The following is a 12,155-nucleotide window of genomic DNA, read 5'->3' as shown; positions in this document are numbered from 1 at the left end:
ACAGTCCTCAGTAATGTCCCCAAATAAAACTTAACTCTCAACTTTTAGAGTGTGCATTTTTCTTCAGTTGACATACTCTACAAATGATATTTAATGTAAGTTTAATAGATGTAACTCAATAAAAGCTAAGAGCAAATAATACGTAATTAGGAGAAAAATATATACAACACAAATAGCAGACATCATTCTGGCCTTGACAAAACGATCACTTATTGATACTGATAGAATCTATGCACAGTTAGGAAAGGAGTAGGGAAGCATCCACATATGATTGTTTCATCTCTCCCTAGATGTAGGACCAGTTACAGGACAAACAGTCAGACCATGTGACTGTGGACACACAATTTTATCCTGAGTACTTTCAATCCAGACCAAAGTCACACAGCTCCTGAACAAAAGCATGGGCTTAAGCCTGTGATAGATTCATTACCTTCAAATAGGACAGAATTCTCTCTCATTTCTTTGGTTTCTTACCCAAATGAGATGCATGAAAACTGCTTGCACATTCTGTTTAATCCTTATGCAAGCTTGTATTCCAACACCAGAATTATAATTCTAATTTGGAATTTCTTTTGCTCAACATAGTGCCCTAATTGTGAAAAATAATTTCCGACTTCGAATCATGAAATAACTTGGAATCCAGATTATTAACAAAATGATGGAAAATTGGAGATGTAATTGACTAGAATCATTTCATTTGTTCATTTGCTCATTGTTTCATTAGAACAATCTTATAAGACATGTACCAGAGAGAGGCTACTTCACTCCACTTGCACATAGCCAACTGTTGGGGCTCAGGGCAGGCCATGCCAAAATACGCTTCAATGGCATACTAATTATTTTGAATTGGTTACTTAAGAAAGAGCCATTGTAAGAGGGACATTCTGACCCTCCTCTCTGTCTCCTTGAAAGTAGGAAATAAATCTCTCATGAAAGGTGCACTCCTTGCATCTGAAGGTAGAACACCCTGATTTCCAGAGATAGGGAATTTGGGGCGAGAAACTTATATAAACAAAACTTGTTACTCCTTTAGTTTACCATCCCAAACTCAAACTCTGCTTAGATTCTTCACTAATTAAGCACCCAAAGCCTAATTTTCTTTGTCCTGTGAATTCCTCACAAATTTATTGTTTGTTTGTCTAAAAAGTATAAAAGCTTCCTGCTTTGGCCACTTCCTAGGTCCCATGACTGTGGGACCTCCATGTGCATAAGTTAAAGTTTGTTTCTTTTTCTCCTGTTAATCTGTCTTGTGTAGTAGTCCAGCCACAGAACTCAAGAGAGACAGAGGGGAAATTTGCCCTTCCCCAACACAACCTATCAAAAGGACTAATGATTTCCACGTCTTCTTAAAGCATGCAGTTTGATGCCCAGGGCTTGCTGAAAGAATATCAGAATGTAATCAATAAACTACTCCTGCACCTACCAGTAGAGTTTCATGATAATCAAGAGACAAGTGTGTGTATTTCTCAACCTGTTTTTGCCAGTTCTTTCACAGTAAATTATGTGATTTAATTAAAACAGTACAAACAAACAGTTGTTATGTCTATGAAGACTAAGTTGAATGTTCTCAAAAGACTCGAGAATTAAAAAGAATTAGTAATGACTTAGATAAGGACAAGACAACCATGAACACTGGGAAACACTTTAAAAATATAGATGGGGGGCTTCCTTGGTGGTGCAGTGGTTAAGAATCCGCCTGCCAATGCAGGGGACACGGGTTCAAGCCCTGGTCCGGGAAGATCCCACATGCCGCGGAGCAACTACGCCCGTGAGCCGCAACTACTGAAGCCCACGCGCCTAGAGCCCTTGCTCCGCAACAAGAGAAGCCACTGCAATGAGAAGTCTGCACACTGCAACAAAGAGTAGCCCCCGCTCGCTGCAATTAGAGAAAGCCTGCGCTCAGCAGTGAAGACCCAATGCAGCCAAAAATAAATAAAAATAAATTAAAAAATATACATAGATAGATGAATTTTCACTTAGTTTTATCTCAAACTGAAAATTATAGGCAGTGATTCATAGGTATTATTAATGCCAGAAGATAACACAAAATTCCAAACAGTAGGTTCCATAGAGACTTGGATCTTGTAGGGAAGCACAATTTGCCACCCCAAAATTTCTCTTTGGCATGAAGATTATTTTAGGCTGATTATTTTTAAGAAACAGAAGACTCAGTAAGTCTGTGTTTTTACCTCCCCATTAGCTGCCTGAAGAATTTAGATAAAGGACCTATTCCTAGAATAGAGGTATCTCCAGAAATATCTGCAAAGAAAATGGACTAGTTGTGTTGGGGGAAACCCAGCAGCGCCTAGACATCAAAGCCCACTCTGTGTCCCGATGCCCCTGCATGGCCCAGCAAACATCTGCTTTTGCATCTCCAGGTGAATTGCTTTCCTCCCCTTTGAAGTCCCAAACCACTACGCCCAACATCTTCTTTTGTCTTTAGCTGAATCTTTTGTCTTTAGCTGAAGATCGTATTTAAGGTGAAAGCTTCAGCCATTTTGGCGAGTCACTCAGTTTTCCTGGGTCTCTCCCAAGTACACATGTTATTAAACTTTTGTTTGTTTTTCTCCTGTGAATCTATCTCAGGTCACCAGCCAGAAGAACCTAGAAGGGAAGAGGAAACTTTCCTCCCCAACAACCTACATCAAAAGATTGATGAATTAATATATAAATACTTTATGTCATAATACAATGTTTAAGGTAAAACGCATTGTTTTATGATTTCCTACTTTATCCAACTTTTTCTAGTAACCAACAAACTATATGACCCAGTATAATGTAGGTTAAGGAAAATAGAGTCTCCTGACCTGTAAAATGAAGAAGGTAATTCTTACTCATAAGGCTGTTTTGAGGACTAAATAAAACCATCCATATAAAAGAATACCTGTCACCTAGTAAGCACACATTACCCACTAGCTAACACGGCATGCTGGTGGGGGTGGTAACATAACGGTAATGGCATGAGGGACCAGTCTGCCTGGACTCACATCCCAGCTCAATTACCAGCTCTGTGATCTTAGAGGAAGTTACCTAACCTCTCTGTACCTTAAATCCACCATCCATCCACTCTGTACCTTAAATCCACCATCACCATCAGTATATAATAATAGCTCCACCACCATTGGGTTATTGTGAGGATCCAACCAATCAACTAATGTGAAGTGCCTAAGACATAATACATGCTTAACGTAACACATTTTAGTCACTGTTATTTTGTATATTATTGGCTTTTCTTTTCAGCTAGATAGAAAATTGCCCTCTCTCAAAGCATCCAAATATTTGTTATCATTCCTTTGGCTCTAGGCTTCTCACCTTCTAAAATGAACACAGGACTCAATTTATTTTAGTACAGACAGATCACTAGTGCCATCTAGTGGCAAACTGCTAATAAATTTAACAAAAAGGAATATTGCCCATTAAGGGGTAAAATTTCTACAGACATGAATTTAATTTTTGAAGACAAACTAGATATTTGGAAATGTGATATGTTTTCTATAATGATTTGAATGTAATACAAATATAAGCGGGGGAAATTTAAAAACTGCACACCACAAGAAGATTGCTTGGCAAACACAGTACAAAAAAAAAAAAAAAAAGATTCTTGCTTTGCATGAGCCAAACAACTGGGTTTAAACCCAATGTCAAAATTTTTGGACAGAGCTTCCCTGGTGGCGCAGTGGTTGAGAGTCCGCCTGCCGATGCAGGGGACACGGGTTCGTGCCCCGGTCTGGGAAGATCCCACATGCCGCAGAGTGGCTGGCCCCGTGGGCCATGGCCGCTGAGCCTGCGCATCCGGAGCCTGTGCTCCGCAACGGGAGAGGCCACAACAGTGAGAGGCCCGCGTACGGCAAAAAAACAAACAAACAAAAAAAACAGATTTGTGATGTTAATATACCCCTGATATTTTCTAGACCTTAATTTCCTATGATATCAAATGAGTATGCTATATGTGTTGAATTCGTTTTGTAGTTATAAAAGTAAGGGATAAATCACTATGCTAATTTTAACATGATGAATCTATAGTATTATCTGTCAGAAGCATTTTGAGGGGAACCTTGATAACTTCTAACATCCTTTCCAACATTCTGATTTTTTTTTAAATGCAGCCATATTGGAAGAAAAGAATTAGAAATGTGAATTTTGGGTGTAATTTAAACAGCATAAATGTTATAACATATACTAAGATATTAAGTTATATCATTGGATAAATTAAAAATTAATACCATACAAAGATCCCAGGTGATAGCATCATACAGCTTTACTTTCTGCAAGTCAGAACTTACAGAAGAACTCAAAACTGCACAAAACTACTGTAATCTATAATATTCAGGCAGTCCTTGCCTTGCTCATTGAAATATGTACAAATTTCAGAGCCACAATTCAGTCAAATAACAGCAGCCTTCCAACAACACAGTTCAAATTTCAGTTATCATGGCATATTAACTGTGACTAATTATATAAGAGCTGCTAGCTCTTTGGTCCAAAAATCACTATGTAAATAACAGATGAGCATCATGATCAGTGACTAACATGTCACTTCTTTCAAAGTCTGTCAGTGCTTGGTCACTGCACATCTGTTATTCAGTTCAAACGCAGACAGCAAATCATGTTGCTTCCTTGTGTTCCAGTGATAAACTCACTTGACATTTCACAAAAGTGAGTAATCAAAAGAGGCTATTAGGGCTTCCCTGGTGGCGCAGTGGTTGAGAGTCCGCCTGCCGATACAGGGGACGCGGGTTCGTGCCCCGGTCCGGGAAGATCCCACATGCCGCGGAGTGGCTGGCCCCGTGGGCCATGGCCGCTGAGCCTGTGCGTCCGGAGCCTGTGCTCCGCAACGGAAGAGGCCACAACAGTGAGAGGCCCATGTACCGCAAAAAAAAAAAAAAAAAGAGGCTATTAGCCCATAAAGATGAAAGTGCAACAAAGAAATAAAACGTGATGATGCTGGAAATGAAATTGGATGTGAATAGAAGATCTGAAGATGATGACAGCAAAGCAAGGATAGAAGAGACCTAGGCCAGCAAGAAGGTAAGAGCCATGAATGTAAAAAACAAGATGAAGTCACTTCAACAGGATTCTAACTGAATGTAAATGGGTTGTACGAGAAATAGGGGATGACCCAGGAATGTTGACACCGTGCCCTTTGGAGCAATGTAGCTATGCAGCCATAAGAACTTAGTGAAGGCAAACTGATCAAAATAAATGAGGAATGTGACTGTGACAAAAAGGATGACAACGCCCCAGAGGAAGTGACACCAGAACAAAACTTCACATTAAAGAAACTCTCAGAGATATCTCATGACTTTGAAAGGACAAAGGACAAGATGGAAGTTGATCCAAACTTAAAAAGAATTTGACAGTTCAATTCACCAAGGCATAGAAAAGATGCCTGCTCCATATAATAAGTCGTATGATGAGAAGAAGGCAAGTAACTGTTCAAACTCCTCTTGACAAGATTTTGGCAATGAAGTAATACTTTAATTCTCAATGTTTCTAATGTTTTAAATTACAGTGTACTGAATAAATATTAATTTTACTATTTTTCATTTCCTTATATATTTATAAACCACAGTAAGAGAGTTTTTAGTGTTTTGAGAAAACATTTTAAAGGTCACAGAACAATTGTTATTCTCTTATTGATTTGCTTTGTCCAGTTTCAACTTAGCCATTTTCATGGTTTTGCACTATTGTGCAAAACAAGAACTGGATGTATTGCCAAAGCCTAAATTTTTCTTTCACAGTTTTCAGTCATTGTAAACATCATTCAGAAATTGCCACCTACTGCATGCTAATATAATAGTTAGTCCCCTTCTGAACATATTTTATAAATTATTTGCAGTGTCATGATGTAATGTTGAAAAGATGTCCTTGCTCCTAACCAAACCAGGCATATAGAAGAGCATTATGTACCTGGCAGTGGCAACTGAACTAATATACCACTGACTCTTGGGTCCATGTTCAATTGATTGGTTATATCCAAAAGTTCTTCCTGAGAAACATCCTTAGGTTTTAGAATGATCTCACTACAGATACCTGGAAGAAAAACAAGTACAGAAAGTCACTTTAACAAAGATGTGTTTTTTCATTGATGGTGTCTTACACAATGTGTGATTGGTTCCCTCTGCTCCTATCCCACTGGAAGAAAAGGCCCTTCTACAAAAATGATGTTCTAAGCACCATCAGGAGGGAATTTTCAAATGGTACAGATGCTTTCTCGTGATTCACATGCATTCTTTGGCCCAGTAACCCATTTAGCAAATCACGCTCATCTGTGATAAGCTACTGTTAGTGGATTTGAAGAGAGTAAGAATACCAATGCCACCACCACCACTATTAGGCCAAGTTCAGCAGAGTGAACTAGCCAGGTTTATCATGTGATTAAAGCAAAAAAACAGGCCCTTTAAATGTAACATGTTGCTCTCACATCTCACCATAAGATCTGAAATCACACTGATTGATTCAATAAGAAATTTGAAGAAAAAGAGTAAGAAATGAATATAAACTTCGGTAACTAAATAATCTATAATAAATAATAATAATAATACATGTCATTCAAATAGCACTTAGTTGACAATTATCATTCATAATTATCACACTTTGAAGTAAAACCAGAAAACGTTATCTAGTAACAAGTACAACTAACACACGTCCCCACCTACGGCAGCAGCAGCTTTGATCTTCTTCCTGACGTATGTGTGGCTTGCTGGGTTATCACCCACTAAAATGATACTGAGGTGAGGTCTTCCATTCCCAAGAGAAATCCAAGATTCCACACCTCGCTGTATTTCTTTCTGGATTTGTTTGGCCATTTCAGTTCCTGAGATAATAATTGCATCATGTCTGTGGAAAACAAAGGAATAAAGGTAGTACTAAAAAGGCAATAAGGAATATTCAACCACATAAATTTAAAGTACAAGAGTGAACAAAACACTTATGATTCCCCAAGTGAGCAACCAAAATTTGATTTCTTTCAGGTATATTTGACACTCATTCTTCAGGTTCAAAAATATATTTATAATTTTTTAAAGGAGTCCAACTCTGCTTTTTAGTTCTGCATTACAATCTATAGTATACATAACTTTTACATATATATATTTCAATTATCAAACCACATACTAAAGTTCTAGAATATTGGCTCTATAATATTGGCTGTATTAAAAGCTCTGCTATTTTTTTCAGAAGAGACAGATCAGCACAGTCTAGTTAAAACTAGCACCCATCTTCAAAGCTCCAGGCCATGGTGTATATACGTGGCCCCATAGCCTTTTGACCCAAAGGCAAAGTCAGTTCACTCTTAATAGAATATCCTGTACAAGACCCTGAAGTCATGAGCTCCGTACTACACAACTCTTCTCACTTACTAAAGGAAAAATTTTATCCCTCAGCTCCAGGACAAGGACAACTGTGATGACAGCTGCCAGTCTTGCCATGCTTGTCATTGATTACTGTGGGGACCAGGCCAGTAAGTAAGGCTCAGTTGCCCCCCTACCCAAACACCCACACCATGGCATCATTTCTAATAGAAAAACTGCACAAAACATTACTTCCTGGCAGTTTTTAAGTGCTTAAGTAGGTAAGAAGTACTATACTTTGATAGATGACATAAATCTCTCTCTGGAAAGGCACAAAAAATGCCTTATGGGAAGGTTTTCCTGCTCTCCATGATCTCAAACTTAAAAGTGGTGAATTAATATTGCTCCTACTGCATGTTTAGTTTTTAAAGGTACCTGATAAAGTAAAAGATGGCTCCTTCTTCCTGGGGCCCCTGTCCTTTCACTATTGAAAGGCCTGGTGAACGCATGATCTATAGCACATGAATATTACACAAAATATCAAAAGCAGGTCAATGAATATTGTGAAGGAGAAGAAAAGGAGCAAAGAAAAACCTTACAGCAACTTAATTTTTTCAAGCACCTGTACATTTTCTATGTTCTAGTGAGAGCCGTCATCATGAATATCAGCCAGCACAAACAAAATGCAAACTTGCTGCCCCTTCCAAATAAGTCAACCCCCTCTCTAATAGGTTGATGTACACATACATAGACCAGATCAAGAATATTCCATATCAACCTGGCACCAGTGGTCCACAGAGTTCATCCAGATTCAAACAATTTTGATGTAAACAATATTCTGCTAAGAAGTGATTCTGAAATATGGTCTATGGATACATATGTCAAAACTGCCTGGGAACCTTACTGAACTTGCATATTCCTAGACCCCAAGACCACACCCATGATTTGGAATCCCTGGGAGAGGGGAGAGAGCCTGGGAATCTGCACATCTAACGGGTCCCCACAGGTATTCTTGCGCATGATCGTGTTTGAAAACCACTTCTTCAGTTCAACACAAAAGTATATTTCAATAATAATCATAACCATGGGTAAACAATTAACTGAGCAAATACACACTGGTTAGATAATACAATTATAAGTAAACTCTACTTTTGATTCTAATTTTGTCTACTTTCCACTTTCAAGACACGGAAGGTCATGGTAAATGCAGTGTATCAATCTTGCTCCACTGTCTTAATTTTGTAATAGTTTTATTACAGTATAATTGATATACAATAAACTGCATATATTCAAAGCGAAAAGTTTGACGTTTTAGTATATGTGTATATCTGAGAAACCATCACCACAATCAAGAAAATGAAAATATCCATCCCCCTCAGAAGTTTCCTGGTAACCCTTTGTAATCTCACCATTCTATCTGTCCCTGCCATGCCTCCAGACAACACTGGTCTGCTTTCTGTCACTATATATCAGTTGGTATCATCACGAGTTTTATAAAAATGGAATCACGCACTACATGCTCCTTCTCATCTAGCTACTTTCACTTAGCATAATTAAAATTCATTCATGCTGTTGTATGTATCAATAGTGCATCTCCTTTTATTGCTGAGTTTTCCATTGTAAGGATATATCAAACTGTGTATATCCATTTAATTGTTGATGGATATACGTGTGTTGTTTCCAGTTTTTAGTCATGACAAATAAAGCTGCTACAATCATTCATGTACAAGTCACTGTATGCACATATACTTTCATGTCTCGAGCAAATATCTAGGACTAGAATGGCTGGATCATATGGTATATGTTTAAATGTGTAAGAAACTGTCAATCCGCTTTCCAAACTGGTTGTACCATTCTACATTTCTGCAAGAAGTATATGTGAGTTCCAGTTGTTGCACATACTTGCTATCCCTTGATATGGTCGGTCTTTTAAATTTTAGATATTCTAGTGGATATATGATAGTATCTGTGCTTTTAATTTGCATTCCCCTAATGAATGATGATGTTGAGCATTTTTTTTTCATGTGCATATTTTTTTCATATGCCTATCTTCTTTGGTGAATTGTGTAATTTAATTTTTTGCCCTTTGTTTAATAGGTCATTTCCTTATTGAGTTTTGAGAGTTCTTCATATATCCTAGATTCAAGTCCTTTATCAGATATATAATTTGAAATACTTTCTCCAAGTCTATGCTTTGCCTTTTCATTCTCTTAACTGTGTCTTTGTATGATAAGTTCTCAATGTTGATGTATTTTAATCAATTTTCCATTTATGGATCATGCTTGTGGTATTGTGCGTAAGAAATATTTGTTTAACTCAAGGTAACAAAGGTTTTCTCCCATGTTTCCTTCTAGAAGTCTTATGGGTTTGGGTTATGCATTTAGTTTTATGGCTTAGTTCTATCTTAGTTTGAAGAGACTTTATATCAGGATACTGCTGAATGCTTTTTCTGTGTCAATGGAGATGATCATATGATCAAATGGTTTTTTTGGTTTTAGACTCTTAATATGGTAAATAACATGAATTTTCAAATGTTAAACCAACCTTGCATTCCTGGGATAAACCTCCCACATATCCTTTCCAGATAGTGTGGATTTCATCAATTTTTTAAAAAATTTTTTGCAGCTATGTACCTGGCAGATATTTGTCGTTTTCTTTTCTTGTACTGTCTTTGTATGGTTTTGGTATATGGTTACTGCCCTCATAGAATGAGTTAGGAAGTATCCCATCCTCTTCACATTGCCAGAAGAGTTTGTATAGAATCGGTATTATTTCTTCCTTAAATGTTTGTAGAATTCACTTGTGAAGCCATCTGATCCTGGAGCTTTCTTTGTGGTGAGGTTTAAAACTCCAAATTTAATTTTTTTTTTAATACAAAGAGGGCTCTTCAGGTTACCTAGCATTTCTTGAGTGAGCTTTTGTAATTTGTGTCTTTGTACATTCTAATGATTAGTACATAATTATTAGACTAAATCAAGTTAAGATAAAATACATTCACTTTTGAGTTTAAATTTTATTTTTCAGGATTAAATAATGAACTGTTTTCACTATCTACTTTGAATTCCTGTTGCTCATTTGTTATTGATTCATTTAAGTGGACTTTAATACTAAGAAAACAAGGACCTCCTATGTTAACAAGTACTAAGGGCTGCAGATATGGCAAACAATTTCAGGTAGTAAAAAAAAAAATACTTTCCAAAAATTAAATTGTGTCAGCAATATTCAGATAGGTAAAATACTCTGCTATAGAAGCAAGTTTATCTGCTAACAGACTAGAAGTCACTCTTATAGTAAAGAACATACATTTGTATTTTAAAATATAAAACCATCTGAGCTCCATGTTGCATTCTATAGCATATGAATAGCAATGCAGCTGCTTACATGTTTTATTAGCTGATTCTCTGTTAAACACAATGATTTAGTCATAAGTTATTGTGAAACTGGCAACAACTGAACATAATCCAGGATAATTATGGCCTAGACACTACAAGCTGTGTGACCCTGAGAATCTCAGATGACAATGGCATAAACTGATTCCTGACTCCCAAAAAGACAATCTACCTACAGATTAAACCTGACTGCACATTTTTTGTTGGGGTCTGAGGTGACAGGGCTTACTTTACATTATAGTACCGATGTGCTAATTCAGCTTGCTAATTATAGCTGACATGATATGGCCTGGCCTAGTTGGTATTTATGGGTAAACACCCAAAAGACTGCCACCCAATTATGAATAGGGACTTAGAGCATTTTCAGTAGCAGCTGGCCCATCCCACTGATTCCCTCAGTCACTGCAGAGCCTCAGCAAGCCCGGCTCTATGGGAGACACAATATAAGGATAAATGAAGCAACCCGGACTTAGTGGAGGCCCAATGGGAGAATGCCTGTATCAGTCCATATGCTGGAAGAAATGGTAAACACACACATTAGTAGCTCATATAGACTTCAGTGAATAAAGAAATGAGGTTTTTTTCAACATGCATATTGTTGAAAAATGTTACATATCAGCAACCACTCAAATGTTCAGCCACGGAAGCACACAACTCTTAAGAATTCACCCTGGCTCAAGTCTCAATCTCTGCCAGTCCATTTTCCACACTGCAGCCAGAGTGATTTTCCAAATGGAATCATATCAGTTCCCTTGTTAAAACTGCACTACATGTCCAGTTTTTATTAATTTGATAAATACATATTGAAAACCATTTATGTGCCAGGCAGTATTCTATGATATTTAACATATCATGTGTGAAACATGGGGAAAAAAAAAAGGCACATCTGGAGGCCACAGTTACCATTTTACATAGGTTGGTTAAGGTGTCACTTCTCTGATTAATCGAGTAACATCTGAGCATAAATGAAGGAAATGAAGGAATATGTTATGTGGTTATCTGGAGAAAAGAATTTAGGCTAAGGAAAATACACCGCAAGTACAAAGAACGTTAGGCAAGAATGTGCCTGGTATGTTTGATGAATAGAAAGGCCAGTGGCTACAGTAGAAAGAACAAATGGACCAGAACAGGACATAAAGTCAGAGAAGTAGTGTGACATCAGATCACATAGGGTCCTACAGGCATTCAGAAGGACGTTGGCTTTTATTACGAGAAAGAAAGCCATTTAGAAATTTTGACCTGATTTTCATGACCTGATTTTCATTATTCAGTGATAACTGGTTAAAATGTGGAGGAGAGACTATGGGAGGAAGGGGCAAGTGGGGACACCAGTTAAGAGGCTAGTGTGGTATCCCAGGCAAGAGATGAGGGTGGCTTGGGCAAGGGGGGTAGCAGTGGAGATGCTTAGTCTGATTCTGAATCTATCTGGAGGGTGGAGCCACTGGAATTTACTGAGATTGGGTATAGGGTGTGA

The 12,155-nt window shown here is 37.7% G+C and overlaps 1 protein-coding gene across 4 annotated transcripts in view; it reads right to left on the bottom strand.

The window, feature by feature from the left end:
* The window catches only part of MTHFD2L (methylenetetrahydrofolate dehydrogenase (NADP+ dependent) 2 like), a 137,928-nt gene that overhangs the window by 113,668 nt on the left and 12,105 nt on the right, over positions 1 to 12,155 (bottom strand). For 3 of the 4 annotated variants that reach the window (XM_079920940.1, XM_079920942.1, XM_079920943.1), the window contains exons 2-3: positions 6,656 to 6,840; positions 5,911 to 6,033 (exon numbers count right to left, since the gene is read on the bottom strand). In XM_079920940.1, the coding sequence (XP_079777066.1) occupies positions 5,911 to 6,033; positions 6,656 to 6,840 (308 nt within the window). Of the gene's footprint in view, positions 1 to 5,910; positions 6,034 to 6,655; positions 6,841 to 7,727; positions 8,148 to 12,155 lie in introns of those variants that run through there. The other variant, XM_079920941.1, reaches the window with a different exon arrangement.

Source organism: Stenella coeruleoalba, assembly GCF_951394435.1.
Source record: "Stenella coeruleoalba genome assembly, chromosome: 4".
NCBI lineage: Eukaryota > Metazoa > Chordata > Mammalia > Artiodactyla > Delphinidae > Stenella > Stenella coeruleoalba.
The sequence above is the reverse complement of the archived record's forward strand: the minus strand, read 5'-3'. Positions and strand labels throughout refer to the sequence as shown.